The following is a 23,506-nucleotide window of genomic DNA, read 5'->3' as shown; positions in this document are numbered from 1 at the left end:
ACAGGGCTGCTGGGTTATGGGGTTCTTATGTTGCCAGCTGGCTTTCTGGAAAGGTGAGAGACTCCCATTCCTTCTGCTGTGTGGAGAAGGCCCATTTCTTTGTGTCTTTGCCAGCTCTAGAAGTTTGCTCACCTGTTCTTTCCCTCTGTGTTCGGGTGCCTCTTGTGTGCCACACATCGTCCTGGATGCCGTGATCATCTCTGCTTCCTGACGAGTTGCCTTCTGGTGGAGGGAGGACAGACAAGGAACTCGAGAACAACTCTTTATTTTATTTTTTTAAAGATTTTATTTATGTGACAGAGAGATCACAAGTAGGCAGAGAGGCAGGCAGAGAGAGGGAAGCAGGCTCCCCGCTGAGCAGAGAATCTGGCACAACGTGGGGCTAGATCCCAGGACCTTGAGATCATGACCTGAGCAGAAGGTAGAGGCTTAACCCACTGAGCCACCCAGGCGCCCCGAGAACGACTCTTTAAAAAGACAGTTGCTGATAATCATGTGTGCTATGGGAAGATGGTGGAAGGGGTAGGGGTGTTGCCGCTTGAGCTCAGGGGCTTGGGGGTGGGGGATTTACTTCTCCAAGGAGGTGATGCTTAAGCTGACTGTGAGAAGGCGCTAGTTCTTCCCATGGCTAGGGAAGAGGGAGCAGTAGATGTGAAGGCCAGTGTGCCTGGGGCCAAGTGTTGGAGAGGAGAGCAGACTGGGAGGGTGACGGCCAGCAGGTGCAGACCATAAGGGCCGCGTGGGCAGCTGGGAAGCCTGGGTGATTTCTAATGCTGTGGGAGACCACAGGAGGGTTTTTTAGCTGAAGGACATTTTTACTGAGGGCTTGCTGCAGGCCAGACATGGTTCTGTGGAATCTGTGGATGGGAAGTGGTAAGAGACCTGAGCCCATGCGTTTGCAGTGGATACTGGAGCTCCTTGGCCTCGCTCTGTTGGCAGTCTTTGCTGTGGGGCCGCCTTGTGGACTCGGCATACTTGGCGGTACTGAGCAGCATTGCTTGGTCTCCACCCACCAAATGCCCAGAGCTGCGCCTCCCGCAAGTTGTGGCACTTACAGAATGTCTCCAGACATTGCCAAATGTCTCCCGGGGCCAAAATCACCCTCTGGCCGAGAAGTAGTGTTCTAAAGACTTCTGCCAACCTGTCCTTATGTGCGAGTTAAAATTGCAACTTTCTGCTTGTAAAAGTGGGGGACCCTTTGAGCTCAAAGAGACTCTTCTTTGTCTTCGTGGTTCTTACACTTTAAGAAACTCATTTGGAAATCAATAATTCTTGGTCCACATCCCAGCAGGTTTGATGCACCAGGTCTAGGCAGAAACCTAGGGATGTGTATTCTGAATAATAATAAGCTTTTCTGGTGATTTCTGACATTTTGAGAAATGGCACAGTAGCTGAAGGGCTTTTGTATAGAAGACTGCATTTTTACAAGTGATCCTGAGGGAGGTTTAGGGAGGTGTATTTTGGCTTAATGGCAGAAGGAAAATTTGTTTCCAGTCAGAGATATTGGTGACTCGGGTAGTGAGCTCCTCATCATGGGAGGCATGCAAAGTCCTGGCAGGTCACTGTGGAGCCAGGACTGCACTAGCATGTCCTAAACTAAGAATTTGTGCTAACCTATGCCACCTGTCTAGTGTTTTACTTTGCTTTTATTTAAATTGGCTCACTGGTTTTTAAATTTATTTATTATATCAACTTAGTTTATTTTTTTAAAGATCTTATTTATTTAGAGAGAGCACACAAGCACAAGTGGAAGGGGAAGAGGGAGAGGGTGAAAATGTCTTAAGCCGACTCCATGCTGAGTGTGGAGCCCTACGGGAGCTTGATCCCAGGACCCTGGAGATCACGACTTGAGCCAAAGCAAGGGTTGGACGCTCTATCGACTTCGCCACTTAGGTGCCCCTAAATCAACTTAGTTTAAAAGGGTATTCTTTGCCATAAGAAAGGAGACTTCAGAACAAAGCTGACTGCATTTTACTCTTGGAACATACTCGACCAGCAACAGTAATGATGGCAGCTCTGTGTTGAGTTTGTGCTCCAGGTTCCTTCTGTGTGTATTAGCTGAACCCCACAGATACCCCCAGGAGACATGGGGAATTGCCTGCAGCGGTGGGGAGTGGCGCCTCAGACCAGCACTCCAACCTGGGGAGGGGGCCTGAGCAGGTGGCTGGGAGAAGGCAGAGGGTCCTGTTGCTCCCAGCAGCTGTGGGAATGAGTGTGGGGGTGTGAGGGTGTCTGGGGGTGCTTTTGAGAGGCATCAAGCACCTAGAGCTGGACATACTCGGCCCACCTCCATTCCCCAGCTGTGTCATCTTGGGCCAGTGACTTATCCCTGGGCTTCAGTTTTCTCATCTGTGAAATGGGATGGGTAGAAGTAGGACTTACTTTGTGGGGCATTAAGAGGATTAAAGGAGAGATTTCTGTCCATGGCCTTGCACAGAGCTTAGTGTTTGTTATTAACGTGTGTGTGTATGTGTGTGTATCCCTCCTTGCCTGTCTCATGGTAGGTATGTGTCTATCTGTCCCATCTGCCAGGCCTGGTTTCTCACTGTGCCCTCTCTCTCTCTTGCTCTCTCCTAACCACAGTCTGCCCATTCCTATCACCCTGGGCACTGGAAGGATGGCCACACAGCTGCTGACTGACGAGGCCCTGGTAAGTCCTGTCACGCTCTCACACTCCATTCCGGAGGCTCAAGCTTAAAGGGCAGGACTCCTGCCCAGGATGACCCTGTTGCTCCCAACACCACTGTGGAGCTCACGTGCTCAGCACAGTCTGCAGGGGCCTGTGTCTGCCCTGCGGGGGGTGGGTTGCATGCAGGGGTGCTGCCCTCCTCTGCTCTGCCCTTTCCGGGCCCAGCAACCCCTTGCCTGCCCCTGACACTGGCTTCAGCCAGCCGAGAGGGACAGGGCAGCTGGGAGGGACTGGCTTTCTCCTCGGGGCTTTCAGGAGACAAATGGTCCCCTGGGAAGTGGCGGTTAAACACACCACATCAAGTGTGAAAAAGGCCCCTACAGAGGGACTTGGGCCGCACACTGGACCAGACTCATGAATGTCGCTTACGAACACCCACACACGTGGTGAAAGTCCAAAACACAGGCTGGAACGGGCCTGCACACTTCGGACAGCGGTTACCTCTGGAGAGAGAGGACGCCGCCCTGGGGTAGGGCAGCTGGGCGTCTGTGGCTCTCGCTGGTAGGCTTATGCTTTAATGGGTGGCACATGTATGGTTGCTTGTTGTATTTTCTCTAAATTTCCTTTTGTGCCAGACATATTTCATAATAAAAAAATAACATGGATATTCCTAGAAAACTGAGAAAACACAGTAAACTGTAAGTAAGACAGTATAATTCACTCAAAGTCCCTTTCCCCATATATAGGCCATATGGATATTTGGGTATTTATTTATTTTCTTCCTTCCCTGATTATTATTATTATTATTATTATTTAAAGATTTTATTTATTTATTTGACAGAGATAGCAAGTAGGCAGAGAGGCAGGCAGAGAGAGGGAGGGAAACAGGCTCCTTGCGAGCAGAGAGCCTGATGCGGGGACTCAATCCCAGGACCTGGGATCATGACCTGAGCCGAAGGCAGAGGCTTTAACCCACTGAGCCACCCCGGTGCCCCTCTCCTTCTATTTTTGTTCTCAGAAACTTGAGCAGGCTTCCCCCTGAGCAGGGAGCCCGATGCGGAACTCCATCCCAGGACCCTGGGATCATGACCTGAGCCAAGGCAGACACTTAATGACTGAGCCACCCAGGTGGCCCTATCATTTTAATATTGAGATTTTTTTCCCCATTCAACTTTTTTTTTTTTTTTAAAGATTTTATTTATTTATTTGACAAACAGAGATCACAAGTAGGCAGAGAGGCAGGCAGAGAGAGAGGCAAGCAGGCTCCCCACAGAGCAGAGAACCCGATGCGGGACTCGATCCCAGGACCCTGAGATCATGACCTGAGCCAAAGGCAGCGGCTTAATCCACTGAGCCACCCAGGCGCCCTCAACTTTTAATTAATAAGGATTTCTCTTATTTTGAAACTTCATAAACTTTCAAACATCACTAGTTTGACTTAAAAAAAATAATTTATTTTATTTTTTATTTTTTAATTTTTGACACAGAGAGAGAGATCACAAGTAGGCAGAGAGAGAGAAAGGGAAACTGGCTCCCCAGTGAGCAGATAGCCTGATGCAGGGCTCAATCCCAGGACCCTGAGACTACGACCTGAGCTGAAGGCAGAGGACCCTGAGACTACAACCTGAGCTGAAGGCAGAGGCTTTAATCCATTGAGCCACCCACGCGCCCCTAAAAAATAAGTTTTTCTTTTTTTTTTTTTTCTAAATAAGTTTTTCAATGCTATAAATAGCCTATCATAAAAGAAGATTCCTGGCAGGTAAGGAAATACACGATCATTATAAAGAGCTTAGAAAAATACAGAAGAACATAGCAAAGAGAATCGGAATGACCTGTGTGATCTTACTGCAGGAGATAACCACTGTTTGGTGTTTGTGTGTCTTTCTTTCCCTGGATACATGCTTTGCAAAAACCAGAATCACCTTGGCTAAGCAGTTTTTATATCCTGTTTTTTTGTTGTTGTGGAATATTTCATCCTAAACATTTCTCTGTGTAGTTAAAAGCTCTCCGTAACATCCATTTTAATGGCTACATACAAATTTTACCTAAGGGCTGTAGCTGGTTTCCTTCGTGGTTCTTTCATGGGACATTTATTTGTTTCCTGTTACTCGTGGTTATGAACAGTATCAGGAGGGACATGGCTGGTGCATAAGTCTTTCCGTGCGTTTCATATGATTTCTTAGGTGTGCTTCCCTGAGGAGGAATCCTGGGTTGGATGTTTCTGAAGCCTTCCATGAGGCACGTAGCACTTTCCCGACAGGTGGTGGCGGTGTGTGTGTTCCTGCCAGGCTGGAGGGAGGTTTGTGTTTACTGTTGTCAGAATTTCTTCTGCACTTGGCATATAAATGACACATGGTGTTGACCTTGAGCGTGATGGGTGACAAATGGTGTCATGCTATCTCTTTCTGAGTAGCGTTGTCTGTGGTATTGGTCCGGGTTTATTTTCAGCAAATGTTTGTTAGCCATTTCTGCAGGTGGGTAGATTATCTGTCTACAGGATTCTCAGTATTTTGGAAATTTTAAGCATGCACACGTGTGTATGTAAGTAGATGTGGCAGCTATTCTTCCCAGGCTTGCTCTTTGTTTCTTCTTTTATTCTATATTTTTAAAATACAAAAGCATTTCAGATTTTTATTTATTTAATTTATGTTTTTAAAGATTTTATTTATTTATTTGACAGAGAGAGATATTGGGGTCTGGTATCAAAGGAATGGGACTGAGACAAAGTGAAAGTTTTGCAAAGTTTTATTCTATGCCAAGCATTAGAAGTCAGACTGACCGGCCAGGGCCGTCTCCGAAGAGAGCGTCTCCATCCCGATCTCACAGGCTGGTTTTATAGGGCATAACCGCAGACCCAAGGTACGTAGCTTCTATTGTTAAGGCGTTTACTCCCAGAATCAATACCCAGAACCAATGCTAGGAACTACTGGGGTGTTTATTCCCGGAATGAAGTCTGTGGATATAAACAGTAATATGGCTACCTAGGCAATATGGAGTCATGCTGACTAAGTAGGCCCTAATGGTTAAACAGGTTTTAACATTAAATTGGCCCTAACAAGAGACACAGCGAGAGAGGGAACACAAGCAGGGGCAGTGGGAGAGGGAGAAGCAGGCTGAGCAGGAACCCCAATGTGGGGCTCCATCCCAGGATGCTGGGATCATGACCCGAGCCGAAGGCAGAGGCTTAACCCACCGAGCCACCCAGGCTCCACATTTCAGATTTTTAAAACCAAATTTGCCTCTCCTTCTGTGGTATCATCCGTTGTCTTTATTATTTTTTTTTTTTTAAGATTTTATTTGTTTGACAGACAGATCACAAGTAGGCAGAGAGGCAGGCAGAGAGAGGTGGGGAGGCAGGCTCCCTGCTGAGCAGAGAGCCCAATGTGGGGCTTGATCCCAGGACTCTGGGATCATGACCCGAGCCGAAGGCAGAGGCTTAACCCACTGAGTCACCCAGGCGCCCCAACATCTGTTGTCTTTAAAGGTCTCTCTGTTCACAGGTCATACATGACCTGTATTTTCTTCCCTTTTTCCATTTATCATTTAGGTGATAATCACAAACTTCTGAATCTTTTGTGTATCTACCTGAACTTTAATTTGCTGCATGAACGTGTCAGTTCTGTTGTCTGTGAGTGTCGGTTTGTCATGATGTTTATGTAACTCCTTTATTGGGACGCACCCCGCCTGCCTGATCTCATCTGACCACAGGGCTGTGCGGCGGCCACCCTGGGCAATTGCAGAACGTCCTCACCCGCAGACCGGAAATGTGTGTCCGGTAGCACTTGCTGCCCTTTGTTCGGGTAACCCCTGATCTACTTCCTGTCTCTGTGAGTTTTCATATCAGGACGTTTCACGGAGTGGAACCGCCGGCCACGTGCTCGTTTGTGTCTGCGTTCAGTGCGGTGGTGGTGGGGCCCCGCCTTGCGGTCACCTGTGCGAGGGCTTTCGCGGTGGCGCAGGGAGAGCACGCTCGCTCACTCACTTTCTGGTCATTGTTAACAGTGGTGCAGTGGACAGGGCAGGTTTTTCGTGTGAACCCGTGTCTTTGCTTCTCTCGGGCACACACTCAGGAGAGGGATTGCTGGCTCCCACAATGACTACTTAACCGTCGAAGCGGCCATCGACCTCTTCCAGAGCAGCTGCCCTGAGCTGTCTCCGCTTGTACCTTGTCGGTGCTGGTTGTGTCTGTTTGTTCTTTTCCCTGCATTATTTAGGAGGACACGGAGGGCTCAGGTGCATTTGGGGTTAAGCTTCATGTCTGCGGGAGGTCTCCTTGACCACCTGCTGTCTGCCCTCCCAGCATGCTTGGGCAAGGCATGGGCTCTGAGACTTCCCGAGATTGGCCGTGTGGTTCTGGGGCACTTTTGTACACCCCCAGCCCAGGCTTGATGTGTGGGACCTGCTCAGCAAATAGTTGACTCATTGGGTGAGCTGAGATGGAACGTGTTTAGGGTAGACTTTCTGAAGGAATTAGCATATAAAAAAATTAAAATAAATTTTAAAAGGGGGCAGGAGGAAACTTGAAGTGATGGATGAGTTTATGGCCTTGATCGTGGTGGTGATTACATGAGTGTATGCTTTCCAAACTTAGCAAATTGTATTCATTAATGTTCATGGCTTTTTGTATGGCACCCAGGCCTCAATAAAGTGGGTTTTTTTAAAAGAAGGAATTATTAACAGGACTGGTCAAAGGATGTATTAGGTCAGAGAATTAAATAATATTCTGTATCAATAATTGTTATTAATAATAAAAAGTATATATAAGATACATATGAAATAGCAAAATTAATCAACTGATGATAGCAAAAGCTGGCGTCTGTCAAGCGCTTACTCCAGCCATACCAGGCACGGGGCTGGAAGCACACATCCTTACCTTGCTTAACACCCAGGACAACCGTAGGGGGTGATTGTTGTTATGAAGCCCACAGAACAAATGAGTCTCAGAAAGGTTGAGAGAGTAGCCCAAGGAAACTCAGCCTAAGAGGGACAGAGCCAGGATTGCACTGCAGCCTACTGGCCTCCCAAGTCAAAACCCTTAACCACTGCTGCATGCTGCTTCTGCATCGGGGGATGGTGGCCCCTGCAATGGCGAGGCCAGCATGAGCCCAGGGCACTGGGCAGGTGCTGGGGACAGTGAGAGAACTGGCCAGCAGATGAGGTCTCCCAGGGAGGAAGGGCTGTGGTTCAGGGCCCAGGTTAGGAGTGGTGCTCAGCTCACTGGAGGGACCCAACGACCTGTGGGAGGCAGTGACAGTAGCTGATGGTTGTCAAGCACCTGCTGTATGGATGTGCTGTTCTGAGCAGCAGATGGGGATTACCCTAATTCTCATGCCCTCCTTCTCATAGATACATTTACTCACTCGGGAGCTGTTTGCCGCGCGCCGGCCGGACGCCAGGCATTGTAGGAAGCCTGGGGATATTGTGGTGAGCAGGACGGAGGCACTGGCCTGCTAGTGCTGCCATGACAAAGCGGCACAGGCTGGGGGGCTAACAGCGGAGACCTGTCTTCTTACAGTCCTGGAGGATGAAGTCCCCACGGTCAGGGTGTCGGCAGAGCCACGCTTCCTCTGAAGGCCTTAGAGGAGGAGCCGCTCCAGGCCTCCCTTCGGGCTTCTGGTAGTTCTGAGCTCATGGCAGCATGACGCCCGTCTTCCCGTGGCTTTCTCCCTGCCCGTGTGTCTGTGTCTAAATCTCTCTTATAAACGGACATCAGTCCTGTCGGACTGAGGGCCTACCCTGGCCCAGTATGATTTCATCTTGACCCATTACATGTGCAATGTCCCCGTTTCCAAGTAACATCCATCCTGGGGTGGGGGTTCAGACTTCCACACAGGACTTGGGGGTGGACGTAATTCAACCTACGACAAGCGCTTCGGATAGGACCCAGCCCACAGCAAGTGTGTAAGTGGTAGGTCTCCTCACGTGGTTGTTGACGTCACCACCATCATCATTACCTCCCATGCTGCGGAATATTCATTTTACACACGGGGTTTATAGCATCTGTCGGGAAGGCACCGAGGCTTCCACCCCAGGAACTCCCCACCGTTCCCCATTGCCTCATCTGCCTCTTAAGCCTCAGACCCCTGTGGCCTCCCCGCACAGACCCAGCCACTCATTGTCCCTCAGACTGCGTTCGGTGTCAGCTTTCCAAAGTCTTCCTGGACGCGCCCTAGAGCTGCCATTGCTCGGGTGCCTGGAAGACTTCTCGGTGGTGGTATTCAGACAGCTGGTCGATCTCATGTATGTTCTTGTGCCTCGTTCATGAGGAGCTCATTCTTGAACTATCTCTGTGTCTGTTTCCCAGCTCCTATCTCAGTGACTGTAGCTCTGCAGGGCTCAGGACGGTGTGTGGAACGACTGGATTCCTTCTGCCCTTACTGGGCAACTAGTGGACACATCCATTTACAGGGTCGTGGTCATTACCCCTTTGATTCCTGCTCTGTTTCTAAAGTGTGTGATGTTCTGCTCTAATCAGTCTTACGTTTGTTTTATTTCTATGTCAGAGGACCGTCCCGATATAGGTAGGCACCAAGAACACTGAGTGGTCGGTCCCTTCAGGACTCCACACTGTGTTGAAATCACTCCAGATACATCCCATGCCTCCCCTAAATCCTCTTGGCTTTTCTGGCCATTTCTCTAGACCTCCATGAGCAGGGCCCTGCGGTGAGTGGTTGTGGGTTTCCTCTTACAGGAAACAGTGACGTTCAGGGATGTGACAGTGGACTTCACCCAGGAGGAGTGGCAGCAGCTGGAGCCTGCCCAGAAGGACCTGTACAGAGATGTGATGCTGGAGAACTACAGGAACCTGGTCTCTCTGGGTAAGGGGGCAGCTTCGCTGAATTACTCACCATCAGCCTGTCACTTGAGAACTACAAAGAAATAAGAAAAAGAGTGGACAGATTTGACTCTGTAGAAAGTTCAAAGATAAAAATAAAGTTGACAGGTAATGAAGTGGGGGAATAATATTTACCACATGTATAATAGAGGATTACAATTATATCAAGAGCTCCTAGTAATAAGAATGAAGTGAGAACCAGAATAATAGAAAGGTGGACCAAACATACGAGCTGGCAGTTCAGAAATGTCGAAATACACTAAATTACACTTTATAAAAGGTTTTTAACCCTTCCCAGTAGCCAAAAGAAATACAAATCAAGTCAAAGAAATACCGTTTTTGCCCATGAGGAATGATAATTATCGGCATCGTAAGGGTGCAGGGAAAGGGACTTTCCTGTTTTCAGAGTATAAAGTTGGAATGGCAGTTTTGGAGTATCGTTGGACGTTATCAACCAAAATTTGAATGGTTACATTTTTAGGGATCTGTCCTTTAGATGTGTTCCTGTGAGTGCGCAGAATTTTACGTAGGAAGGAGAGGAGAAATGACCTCAGTGCCCACCCATGCGAGACTGACTAAACACATCAGATTGTACCCGTTTGATGGAGACCATTTAGCTCATCAAAGACAAATACTGTGTATAGATGCTGACATGGGAAGATGTCCCTTAAACCACTGACTTCCAGAACGAGAATATGTTCCCATTTCTCTCACAGCTTTTGTGGAAGTATAATCGACCTATGATTAACTGCACATATTTAAAGCAAACATTCTGATGCATTTTGACATCTGTATACGCTCGGGGGGGAGACCATCACCATGATCCAGATAATGAACACATCCGTTATCCCTTTGTAATATCGCTGTGTGCCTCCCACACCCACCTTCCGGTCCCCAGGCGGCCACTTTATGTGTGAGTGCCCAATGGCACTGTGGTTTAATTTGCATATCCTGAAATTTTGTATATACGCACTCAAGCAGCATGTTCTCTCTGTCTCTCTCTCTCTCTCTCTCTTTTGGTCTGCTTTCTTTTGCTTGGCTTAATTATTTTGAGGTTCACCCATGTCATCTGTATCAGTAGTTCACTTCTCTTCATTGCTGAGTAATATTCTGTTTCACGGATAGACCAGGATTCGTCCATCCGTTCAGTTGTTGGTGGACATGCAGGTTGTCTCCAGTTCTGAGCCGCCGCAGATAGAGCCACTGTGAACCGGTGTGTACAGCATTCACAGAGGACCTGTGCTTTCCTTTCTCTTGAGCAAACACTGGGCAGTAGAATGGTTCAGTCATGTGGTGGGTGCATATTACCCCTTCAGGAAACTGCCAGACACTTTTCCAAAGCAGCGGTGCCATTTTCCATTTCCGCCCGCAGAGCCCGGGACTTCCAGGTGCTCCGTGTTCTTGTTGAAGGTTCATGTGCACATTCTTGGTCATTTGAGCCATTTTCAGGGGTGTGTGGTAGTGGTGGTGTTGTGCTTTTGGTGTCCTGTCTGAGAGACCATTGCCTGATCCAAGGGCACTAAGATTCACTCTGGTCTTTCCTCCTAAGACTTTTGTAATTTTGGCTCCTCATTTAGGCCTTCGGTCCATTTTGAGTTAATTTTTGTGAATTTTGCAGGAAAGGGGTCTAATGTCAGTCTTGCATGTGGGTATCCAAGGGCCCCAGCACTCATGCTGAAGAGCAGAAGCTTCTAATTTCATGTAGCCCGATTTATCGGTCATTTTTCTCCATGATCGTGCTTTTGATGTCCTCTCTAAGAAATCTTTGCTTATCTCAAGGCCACAAAGGTTTTCTTCTTTAAGTTGTACAGTTTTATGTTTTATTCTGTGATCCTTTAATTTTGTAATGATGCAAAGTGCTAATTGAAGCTCATTTTTTTTCATCAAATGAAAAAAAAAGCTGTACTTTTCCACTGGACATTCCACGGAATTTTCTCCACGGAATTGCTTTTGCACGTCTGTCAAAAATCAGTCGTCCGTGTGTGTGTGGGGGGGGGTCCAATTCTGGGCTCTGTTCTGTCTCCTCCGTCGATGTCTGTCGCAACACCAACACCGTGTCATTTGCTCTTCTCTCAGTTCCTGCCTTTATGACCTGTGCTCAGTCTAGGCAGCTTGCAGTCCTCACGACCCTCTGAGTGTCCTGGCCAGTGCCTGTGAATTATGTGGTACAGGTTTCATGGCTGGCTGCTGTGAGAAGTCGCTGTTCCCAGCCTTCATCGGCTCTGGGTACATTTTTAAATCCTTTTGGGTGTTTTTTCCTAAGCTTGGGTAGTTTCCATGTCCGCTTGTTCTGATCAGGAATCTGATACTCGCAGATCTCCAGAACACTCTCTCTGCTCATGCAATCTGTCAGGCTTTGCCTCAGTGTCCACCCTCCTCCCACTAAGGCCCCATAGCACGGCCTGCAGCCTTTCTCCTGCATAAGCTGGGTGGTCGTAGGGCTTGCCTGTCCGATCCCACCTCTCAGGTCACGTTGCCCTTTCTTGGCTAATGTCCAGTGTCTTACAACCTTCGTTTAACATATTTTGTCTTCCCCCTTCCCCACTGCTTTGGGCTGTAGGCTGAGGGGAAATCTTATCCCTGTTTCTCAATCTGGGCCAGAAGCCCCATTTGAGGGAGGAAAAAATGGGTGTGTGTGTGTGTATACAGGTTTGTCTTATGTACTTTTGTAAAAAGGTGTGCACTGGGGAGAAAATTCTTTTTTTAGGGGGTAGAGAAAGTTCTAAAAATATGACCCAAATGGTTAACACAGGTGATATTGCAGGAGACTTCCGTTTTGTTATTTTTTGATGTTTGTTTAATAACAAGGGTGAATTACTTCATGATCAGAAACAGTCATAGAATTATCGAATATGGGAAAAGAAGGTATGAGAGACAAGAAATCTAGTTCCACAAAAACATCCCTACTTAGATCCAAAGGAGTGAAGAGCGTCTTGCACATTAGTGGCTTTTTGCCCAAGTGACCTCTCCAGACACTGTCCTGTTAGCAGTTCCCTTGGCTGCAGCAAGAAAGTCCATGTCCACGCCTGCCACAGGCCACACGTTGGTGGGCCGCTGCTGTTTGCAGGGCCTGTTGGTGAAGCGCTGTGGGGCTGGTTGGTTTAACTGGGCTGACGTCAAGCTGTCTCTTCACAGCTTTTCAGAGCTGACAGCCAAGTGTTTGCTTTTCTGCAAATGACCTCTCCTGATGGGTTTTAGTCCACGAAAAGGAGGCTGCCTGCTTTCCCCTGCCCTCTTGGATTGTGGGGTGTGTGGCATCCTGCTTCTTAAGGGTGTTTGCTCCAAAGGACTTCCAACAATTTCCAGCTGAGACTCTGCCTGCTTTGACCTCTGTAGCCATGGCCTGTTGATACTCCAGCACATCTCAGATCCCACCGGCCCCATCCGGATTCACCATCCCCTTCCTGTCCCCACCCCACAGCCTTCATGTCCTGTGTTGCCACCTGCCCTAACATCAGGCTGAACATCAGGCACACCCCAGGGGGGCTAAGCCACGATCATTCCCCTACCTTAAGTATTTCCCACATTTTTTTCTCTGGGATAGGAAGGTACCTCACAGCAAAATCAGTGACTTCTCAGGGCGCATGGCTCTGGGATCAGACCGCTTGAATCCCAGCTCTGCCTCGAATGTGCTGTGCCCTTGAGTTTGTGACTTGTTTCCCAGACCCTCAGTTCCCTCGTCTGTAAAATGGGTACACTCAGGAGTACCTAGCTCGCATGTGGTTGTCAGGGCCATGTGGGATGATCCACGCAGAAGGCTTCGCGCCGTGCCAGGCATGATGCCCAGGGAATGTTCATCTGATGGCTTCTGTGTGCCAGGCAGTGCTGTAGGAGCTGGGCCCTGACAAGGTCTGTGCCCTCCTGGAGCTCACTGTCCACAGGGCGGCTGACAATAGACAGATCCAGGCAAGAACAAGCAGGAGGGGTGTTCCTTTCCACTGTAGGATGACAGGGAAGGCCTCCCTGTGGCGGATGTTAGCTGGGGGCTGAAGGATGTGCACCGTTGGGAAAGTGGGGTGGGGTGGTGGCAGATGCAAAGGCCTGGAGGCAGGAAGAACTTGGCATGGACAGCTTTGCTGGGAAAAAATAGGGAGCCACAGGGCAAGTGTGACTGACAGCAAATGAGCTGGGATGGATGGCGGGAGACAGGAGAGGGGGGCCTGGCTCTGTCCTGAGGACCCTTTAGACCAGGGGAAGGTGCTGCCTTTGATTCTGGACACTCAGCACGCCAAGAAGACACTGGAGAGTTTCACCTGACTCTTAAGAACATCCTCTAGCTGCTGAGTGGGAAATGGTTGTAGAGGGGTGAGGGCAGTGGAGGGTGGTGGATCTTGCTGCATTTTGGCCAGAAAATCCAGGTGGCTAACTCGGTCCGTGGCAGGGGTGAGAGGCGATATTTGGTCAGGCCCGAGCTATTGTGTCCGTTCAGTGCTCCTGCCCCCCATCTGGATGGCAGGAGGAAAGGGGTTAATCAAGGCTGACTGCTCCGTCCTTTTTTTTTTTGTTTGTGTGTTTTGTTTTTTAAATATTTTTAAGTGGTAAAACAGACCTAAACTTCAGCATTTTAACCATTTGGGTATGCAGCTCCATGGTGGTGAATATGCGCACACTGCTCTGCCACCGCCCCCATCCGTTCACAGAACTCTTTCATCTTGCAAAACTGAAATTCTGTCCCCGTTAACGTCCTCTCCACACTCCGTGCCCCAGCTCCTGGTGCCACGGTCTGCTTTCTGCATCTGGTGGGATGACTCCAGGGACCTCACAGGACAGGGTCGTGCGGTATGGAGCCTTCCGTGTCTGATTGACTGCTCTAAGGCTTTTGGGTGAGGCTCTCTTTTTTTTGTTGATTTTGGAGGGTCTGGGTTTCCCGAACCACAGATTCTGAAGGAGACGTGCTAGGTTTGCAGTATCCAAGAGGGACACCAAGTAGGCTTTCATGTACTTGTCAGCAGAGCCCAGAGGAGGTCTGAGTGAGGTGCAGGTCTGGGAGGCATCAGCATACAGAAGATCTTGCAGTCCATATTCCCTTGGCCTGGCCCGGCCTGACTTAGGGGAGGGGTCTGGGATTCCAGCACTTGTGGGCTGGGTCGGGGTTTCGATGGGGCAGCAGGAATGGCTCTGTTTCACCTCTGATCTGGTTGCCTCGTAGGAAGGAGGGCCCCGTGGCCTTATCTTCATTTTTTTTTTTAAGATTTTATTTATTTGACAGACAGAGATCACAAGTAGGCAGAGAGGCAGGCAGAGAGAGTGGGGTGGGGGGAAGCAGGCTCCCTGCTGAGCAGAGAGCCCAATGCGGGGCTCAATCCCAGGACCCTGGGATCATGACCTGAGCCGAAGGCAGAGGCTTTAACCCACTGAGCCACCCAGGCGCCCCTATTTTCATATTTTTTATGAAATTTTTTATGAGATTTTTGTGTAAGAGCTCATAGTTTTTAAATGTTGTGAATGAAGCCGTTAGATCCATGATACAGAATCTGGAGCTGGGGAGAGTCCTCTAGACTGGAAACCGAGATTTAGGAATGAACAGGATGCACATGGGAGGGGATTGGAGCCGCAGCATGGCCGGGACTAGCAGGCAGGGACAGATGTGCAGTGGCAAGAGGGTCTGGAAACAGCACCAAGGGACACCTGCTGCTCCGGGAATGGGCGGCGGCAGAGGGGTGAGGGGCATTGAGGGTACAGGGAAGGCTGGAGCCTGGCTGCTGGGGGGGACATGGAGGATAACCTGCTGGCATCTTACCATTTCTAGTAGGAGTGCTTGGGGAAGCCTGAGTGGTGGGGACAGTCAGGACGGAGTCCAGAAGCAGGGAGCCCAGGGCAGTGCCTCAGGGCTTGGGTCTGCAGGAGCCCGTGTTCTGCTCCATCCAAGCCAACCTGCCTCCTGTTGCTTCTCCTCAGACGTCTCTCTCGGAGCGCCCAGCTGCTGGACGTCCTTGTCATCACTCTCCGGAAGGGATCCTTCTTGTTCTCTCTGCTCCCATCAGGTCGCTTCTGCTTCTTTGAACCACCTTTGTCACCAGCTCATTGCCTCCCCTCCGATCAGCAGGATGTCCTTTGCGTCTGCCTCCGAGCCCTGCTGTGTCTCTGACTTCCCGTACTTGTCAGGCTGGCTTTGGTTGGTCCCCTCCTCCCAGCATTGTTAACCCTGTGTGTTTCCTCTTCTCTTTCCCCTCCCCTAGACTTGGAGACTAGACCTGAAATGAAGGAGTCGGGGCCACAGGAGGATAGTGCAGAAGACAGACCGCCTGCTGGGGTGGTCACGGAGAGACCCCCGAGACATGGTGCTCGCGGTGTGGCCTCTGATGGAGTGTGGACGCAGGGCGAGCGGGTAGAGAGGCAGCTGGGAAGCACAGGGACCCGTCCGCAGCAGCCGGAGCTTTCCCTGGGGCTGCCCGCCACGGGCCGGGAGTTTCAGGTCTTCACCCCGCAGAGCTCTGGGCCGGTCCCACCACGGTCGGAGGGCCCGAGGGAAGAGGGGACCCGGGCACTGGCCGCGCTCGAGAAGACCTTCTCCGGGGACCCGGCCGTCAGCCTGCCAACCCAACTGGACGTGGACAGGAGGTCCTATGGCTGCAGTGCGTGCGGCAAGGCCTTCAGCCGGAGCTCGTCGCTAATGAAGCACCAGCGTATCCACACGGGCGAGAAGCCCTTTGAGTGTGACGCGTGTGGGAAGCACTTCATCGAGCGCTCGTCCCTCACCATCCACCAGCGCGTGCACACTGGGGAGAAGCCATTCACGTGTGGAGACTGTGGCAAGGCCTTCAGCCAGCGCATGAACCTTGTCGTGCACCAGCGCACGCACACGGGCGAGAAGCCCTACGTGTGTGCCGCATGTGGGAAGGCCTTCCGCAAGACGTCCTCGCTGGCGCAGCACGAGCGCGTGCACACCGGGGAGAAGCCGTACGCGTGCGGGGACTGCGGCAAGGCCTTCAGCCAGAACATGCACCTCCTCGTGCACCAGCGCACGCACACGGGCGAGAAGCCCTACGTGTGCGACGCGTGTGGCCGCGCCTTCAGCCAGAACATGCACCTGACTGAGCACCGGCGCACGCACACGGGCGAGCGGCCGTACGCGTGCAAGGAGTGCGGCAAGGCCTTCAACAAGAGCTCGTCCCTCACGCTGCACCGGCGCCGCCACACGGGCGAGCGGCCGTACGCGTGTGGTGAGTGCGGCAAGGCCTTCAGCCAGAGCTCCTACCTGATCCAGCACCAGCGCTTCCACATCGGTGTGAAACCCTTCGAGTGCAGCGCGTGCGGCAAGGCCTTCAGCAAGAACTCGGCACTCACGCAGCACCGGCGCGTGCACACTGGTGAGAAGCCCTACGCCTGTGCCGTCTGCAGCAAGCACTTCACAGGCCGCTCGTCGCTGCTCGTGCACCAGATGGGCCACACGGGCGAGAAGCCGTTCGCATGCGGCGAGTGCGGCAAGGCCTTCAGCCAGAGCGCGTACCTCATCGAGCACCAGCGCATCCACACCGGCGAGAAGCCGTACCGGTGCAGCCAGTGTGGCAAGGCCTTCATCAAGAACTCCTCGCTCACGGTGCACCAGCGCATCCACACGGGCGAGAAGCCATACCGGTGCGGCGAGTGTGGCAAGGCCTTCAGCCGCAACACCAACCTCACGCGCCATCTGAGGATCCACACCTAGGGGGCGGCCTGGGGGTGCACCTTGTCCTGGGGCTTCCCTTCAGGGGCTTCCAAGTCCACTCCAGTGTGGGTGGGATCCATCAGACCCGCTGGCAGTGCGACAAGTCCTACAGGGTCGCCCACCACTGGCACCCCGGCTGAGAGGAGTCCCACCCCACCGGGGCCTTACGACTGGGGCCTCGTGGACAGCTCCCTCCCCACTGGGCACCTGCATGCCCACAGCAGAAAGGGTCTGATACATCCTCCGGGTCTGATACACTGGGGGCCATGTTCAGGGCTGCTGTTGTGGCTGGAAACCCCCAGGAGCTCCAGGAACCTGGAATCAGGGTTCCAGGCTGTGGGAATGCATATAAGAGCTGGGACGAGGCATTTGGTGTCTCTGGGCGACACTCAGTAGGAAAGCAGGAGGGGCGGGGGGAGGTGGACTCAGTAAGTGAATGTGGGGACATTTCTGGACCCTAGATCTGGTCCAGATGTCAGGTTGTCATCCTCCATGAAGTCCCTCCTGGGGTAGAAGCCAGAGGGCCCCTCTCTCCATCCGTTCCTGACCCACCATGCTAGACCCACCATGTCACCTGCCACTGACATGGCAAGCTGTCAATGGGCGAAAAAGGTGGTTTTCAGAGTCCGCAAATAACAGTAAGCACTTTGGATGCCAAAGTTTCTCAGTCTGTTAAATTTTTTTTTAAATAAAACTTTTCATTAAGAGAGACTGGTGTAATTTTAAACAGTTGTCAGGTGCAAAAGATATAGGCACCAGTGGTCCCGTTGAAATCTGCATCAGTGCCTGTGGGAGACGAGAAGGTCAGGCAAACACCAGCAGACCAAATATTCCGGTTTAAAGACTTAGCTTAGAAAGTTTGCATATCTGGGCACACACTCCGTTTTTATAGTGATTTTTGCAGTTAAATTTGAAGGCAGCTCCACTGGAGTTTCCTAAGGCTCACCTGATGCTTTGTTTACACAGAGATACCGGCCCCATTCAGCCCCAGAGTCTCCTTTTTTGGGGCCTTTGATGCTGCCTTTCTTTTAACATTCGATGCTACTGGTTGCAAATGTCTAGGTGTTTCTTAAGTCAATGTCCACAAAGAGTAAACAGTTCATTTTAAGAGATCTTTTATATGTTTAAGCACTTTGTGTTGCGAGCAGGAAAAGCAGCTGCTCAAGAGTGCATAAGCAAAGTGGACAGTTTCTCGGATGGTTGTTTGGCAGCCAGGTGGGTATCAGGATAGGCTTGTTCCAGACGTCAGGAGTGTTGCTCTGGTTCTCTGGCTTTCCCGTCCTATGCCAGCCTCATTGCAGGCGGCTTCCCTCATGGTTTTGTGGTGGTTTCCAGCACATTTTCTCAGTCATGTCCTGGTGGAGACAGACCTGGTGCGGTGACACAAAGGCCCAAAGCTTCATTCTGTGGACTGAGCCACAAACAGTTGCCATGGCCAGTGAAGCACCCTGTGGGTATGGGTCTATATCTCGGTCTAGGTCTCTCCTTCCTCCCTGAAAGAGGCAGTGGCCCAGGGCCCGAGCTGCTGTGTGCCTGCCATGGCCGTGGGGTCATTCCATCCAGATCAGATTCCGGGGGAAGAGGGAGAGCACAGAGAAGGCAGCCCTGTGGTGTCATGCCACAGGTGGGGGGGTGAATGGGGCTTAGAATTGCGTGGCTGCTCCGCCTTCCCTTGCCAGGCCAGTGCTCTCCCAGAACCAGTGCAGGGCAGGGAGTGGAGGGGTGAGGTGAGCGGCACCTCCCATTTCACTCTTTGCTGCCTGGTCCCTGAAGGTGGGCTTGGATAGGGGAACCTGAGGCCTGGGATGGACGGGCCGCAGCGGCCCTCATTCTACAGCAGTTCCTGTACACTGGGCGCGGTTCCCGAAGCCGAGGCTGGGGGTACAGCATGGAGCAGGATGAGCCTCCATTGGAGCTGATGTTCTCGTGCCTCCACAGCGGTGAGCGGGCAAGAGGTGCTGGGATACGAAGCCCGGCCGCGGAGGGGAGCCCGGTGGTGGTCGGAGGAGGTGAGCCAGCCGAGGCACGAGGCTGATGCAGGTTGGGTGGTCAGCGACACCCGACAGAGACCTGAAGACGCCAGGCGACCTTTAGCCAGGCGGCTGAGATCCCCATCCAAGGGCATGGAAGTGGGGATCAGAGGTTCAGCACCGATCCCCACGAGGGGGTGGGAGCATGTTGTCAGGACAGTTAGCCTGTGTGGAGCACTGGGCACATGCGCAGGACATGACACAAATGCTGTCCTTCTCACCATGTCATCCGGGCGCAGGTGGGGAAGCCGAGGCCCAGGGGGGATCGAGGCTGGAGTGAGATCACACAGCCTGCACATGAGGGCACCGGGAGGAACAGGGGCCCGGAAGCCACACTACCGGGGTTCAAATCCAGGCTCTGCCCTTGCTTTGTGACTCTGGGCAAGTTTCTTAACCTCTCTGAACCTCTTTCCTCATTTGTAAAGTGGGGGTAATGGCAGTCCTTACCTGAAGCATTGTTGTGGGGAATAAATGAGGTGATGTGTGTAGCCTGCAGAACGCAGTGCTGTCAACTGAATGGTTTGTGTCCTCAAGGGGAGTGTTTTGTACTTGTTTGGTCCTGGCATGGAGCTCCTAAATCTCTTGGAATTTCATGGGTCATAGCGGTGTCTTTTGTTCTGATGAGGTGGGCCCCTGAAGGGTTGGTCACCAGAAACACCAAGTGCTGATTAGAAGCTTGGGATTTTCAGCCTGCCTACGCACCCCTTCTCTAGGAGGGGAGAGGGGCTGGAGTTAATGACTGGCCATGCCTGGGTCCGGGGGTGGGGGCAGCTCCACAGGGACAGAAGCTCCTGCACTGGGAACCTCCCAGACCTCGCCCTGTGCACCTCCTCCCCCAGCCGTGCATCTGTGTTCTGTCAGGTCCTTCATAAGAAACCAGGGACCTAGGGAGTAAGAGGTGTCTGAATTCTGTGAGCCCCTCTGACAAATTAGACCCAAGGATGAGGACTGAGAACCTCTGAGACACAGCCACTCAGGACAGGTTACAGTCTGGAGTTGGGAATGGCCTCTGAAACTGCACAGGGGGAGCCCCCACCCGTGGGATCGGGCGCTACCTCCAGGCAGACAGTTGAGCTGAGTTGTAGGACACCCAGCTGACTTGCTTGGGGTAGGAGAGCCCCCGCACATCTGGTACCCAGGAGAAGTGGGGTGTTTTTCTACTCAGACTTAATACATACATTTATACTTAAAAAAAATACACAACATCAAACATTATACATATAACATACATATATAATGTATACATTGTATTATATAGTAATTACTATAATTGTTATATACATTATATATTTTATGTAATATATGTAAAATAAGATAATTTGGGGTATATATTTAAGATATATACAATGTTAGGGGCACCTGGCTGGCTCAGTGGGTTAAGCTTCTGCCTTTGGCTCAGGTCATGATCTCTGGGTCCTGGGATCGAGCCCCGCATCAGGCTCTCTGCTCCGCGGGGAGCCTGCTTCCCCCTCTCTCTGCCTGCTTCTCTGTCTACTTGTGATCTCTGTCTGTCACATAAATAAATAAAATCTTTAAAGAAAAAATATATATATACAATGTTTAAAAAAAAGAGCTACCCTAAGACCCAGCAATTGCTCTACCAGGGATTTACCCCAAAGATACGAATGCAGTGATCCAAAGGGGCACCTGCACCCGAATGTTCATAGCAGCGATGTCCACAACAGCCAAACTGTGGGAGGAGCTGAGATGCCCTTCAACAGACAAATGGATAAAGATGTGGTCCATATATACAAGGGAATATTCTTCAGCCATCAGAAAGGACGGACACCCACCATTTGCATCAGCATGGAGGGGACTGGAGGAGATTATGCTAAGTGAAGTAAGTCAAGCAGAGAAGGTCAATGATCATATGGTTTCACTCATATGTGAAGCATAAGAAGCATAAGAAATAGGGAAGGGATGGGAAAACCAAATGTGAAATCATCAAAGAGGGAGATGATGAGAGACTCTAAACTGGGAAACAAACTAAGGGTTGCTGGAGGGGAGGGGGTTGAGGAGGGGGTAACTGGGAGATGGGCATTAAGGAGGCATGCACTGTGATGAGCACTGGGGTTTATATGCGACTGACGAATTATTGAACTCTACATCTGAAACTAATGATGTCCTTACAGGTTGGCTAATTGAATTTAAATTAAAAAAAGAAAAAGACACAATGAGCTAATGATAGTATATGACATAAAATGCATGATATATGTAATAAAATATACACATATAATAAGATAAGACTTGTTTTTCTGGAGAACCCTGAACGACACAAGGGCCTGCCTTAAACATTGCCTTCCTGATTTCCCTGTTTGAAATTTGTAGCTCCATCCCCTGCTTCATGACCCTGACCCAGACTACAGCCTGCCTTAGTACTGATTTTACTTCTTTGTCACTGGAACGAGGGCAGAACTGTGGTCGGTTTTGCTCACTGTTGTTTCCCCAGGACTTGAAACAGGGCCTGGCACACAGTAGGCACTGGCTAAATGCTGAATGAATGAGTCGAGGGTAGCATCAACAAATGCCAGCCGGCTAGGTTGTGAATAAGCAAGCGAGCCTTCCCAAGCGCCAGTCCGTTCCGCTCCAGATGTAACGCAGTTTCTGGAAACCTGGATGCGGCCCGTGTCCCGTTGTCCCCCAGGAAGGAACAGGGGAGGCAGGGTGAGCGTGTCTGGATCATCTCAGTGGACTGCAGGGCCTGTGGGGGCGGCCACAGTAGTCTGGTACCTGCCTGGGTGCTGAGGGCAGGCCAACAGAGGCTGGCGCGTGAGTGAGAGCCTGGTAGAGAAGGTTCTCGGCATGAGTGCTCTGGATAGGCTGGTCAGCTTTTGAAAAACTACTTACGGACAAGTTGTTCCCTAGCTTGTTCCTAGAGCTCTGGGAGGGGCAGTCTCTCTGGCGCCAGCAAGGCCCCAAGAGGGCAAAGTGGCAGAAAATGAAAGGCGTGGTGGCTCTGTCATCGCCCTAGCCAGAGCCAGTCTCCCCCACTCAGTCTCAGTGGGTATGGCCTCTGGCCAAGTGTGGCCCTCCGACGTCCAGCCAGAGGGACGTAGCCCTTCTGCTCTACCTGCATAGACACTGCCCTACTGCTGGGGACCTCACCAGAACCTCAGGGACCCCACATGCCTGCCCTAGAATATGGGGAAGGGGTCTTGGGGTCAGCCAGCTCCCCTCACAGTCCCAATTCCTGGGCTGGGAGTGGTCAGACTGGGGGCCTCAGAGATTGGGGAGAAGGAGGCTAGTCCTGCAGAAGCCCAGAGCGGCGGTGGCGAGGAATCTCTTGGAATCTTTGGAATTACAGAACAATCCTTTCTCACGTCACAGACTAATCACTGCACCCACCCAACCCCGCTGCGAACCCCAACACGCTGGATGGAATTCCTGTGAACTTGTAAAGTGCTCTGAGTGAAGCGGGAGTATCATCCGGTACAAACCTCACCCACAACCTGAATATTTTCGTATTTTATTATTGATAATCATTGTACTCTATTTTATCCATAATAAGTAGTATTAAGTATATACAAATAATATGATATAATTATGCTCTATTATCAATAATAAAATATTTATTAAGAAATAACTAGTATCTGGCATACTACTAATTATCCCACTTTTCCAGAGGGGAAACGGAGGCTTAGGGGACCAATACTTTGCTTGAGATCAGGGAGCAGAAAAGACAGACGTTTCATGTGCAGTGTTGCTGTTTTCTAAATGGTACCCAGTTTCCATATTTATTTAAGAAATGCTCTTCGGGCCAGAGCTGGACAGGCCACACCAACTACGTCCGGGGGTAAGAACTGCCCCAGGCCCTAGGCCTGTAGCCTGTGCGGTGTGGGTTGGGAGTGCGATCAGGGCAGCTGCGGGGTCAGTGGACCCCGGGTTCCGCTGCTGGTCCCCACATTTACTGGGTGCTGAGTGCTGAGCTCCCCTGGTGTCTCCTTGTCTGTCAGACAGGGCTGGTGCCTGACCTCCCATCTGGGCAGAGGTGACGGGTGAGGTCACGGACCTGGGTCAGCAGGCACTGAACATAGCAAGCAACCCCAAAGGCCCGGGACATTGTTCCTTGCAGCCAGTTAGGAGGAGGAAGGACTCCATGGGGGTTCCCTCCACCATCTCGCACCGCTATTGGAGATACCCCGGGGCTGGGGATCCAGGGGACAGGTAAGGGAAGGGCAAGTGGCAAAGGCTCAGCCGTTTCTGAACACATCCATGTCTCACTTTCTACAGGTGAAGGTGGCCCATGTCCCCCACCCTGGGTGCCAGTGGGAAAGGCAGTCTCTGACTCCCCAGACCAACTCCACACCGTGATGCAAAGGTTGCTGGCCTTCCGTGCCACCCACACAAAGCACAGGTGGGTTGTA

General features: G+C 51.1%; 1 protein-coding gene across 6 annotated transcripts in view; it reads left to right on the top strand.

Annotated features, from left to right (window-relative positions):
- The window catches only part of ZNF470 (zinc finger protein 470), a 38,763-nt gene extending 20,942 nt beyond the window's left edge, over positions 1 to 17,821 (top strand). For 2 of the 6 annotated variants that reach the window (XM_059152292.1, XM_059152291.1), the window contains exons 2-4: positions 2,584 to 2,650; positions 9,321 to 9,447; positions 15,644 to 17,821. In XM_059152292.1, coding sequence (XP_059008275.1) covers positions 2,618 to 2,650; positions 9,321 to 9,447; positions 15,644 to 17,112 — 1,629 coding nt within the window. In that variant the 5' untranslated portion in view covers positions 2,584 to 2,617 and the 3' untranslated portion in view covers positions 17,113 to 17,821. The other 4 variants (XM_059152294.1, XM_059152293.1, XM_059152296.1 and 1 more) reach the window with 3 other exon arrangements.
- Positions 17,822 to 23,506: the final 5,685 nt, after the last annotated feature.

This window comes from Mustela lutreola, chromosome 16 (genome assembly GCF_030435805.1).
Source record: "Mustela lutreola isolate mMusLut2 chromosome 16, mMusLut2.pri, whole genome shotgun sequence".
NCBI lineage: Eukaryota > Metazoa > Chordata > Mammalia > Carnivora > Mustelidae > Mustela > Mustela lutreola.
The sequence above is the reverse complement of the archived record's forward strand: the minus strand, read 5'-3'. Positions and strand labels throughout refer to the sequence as shown.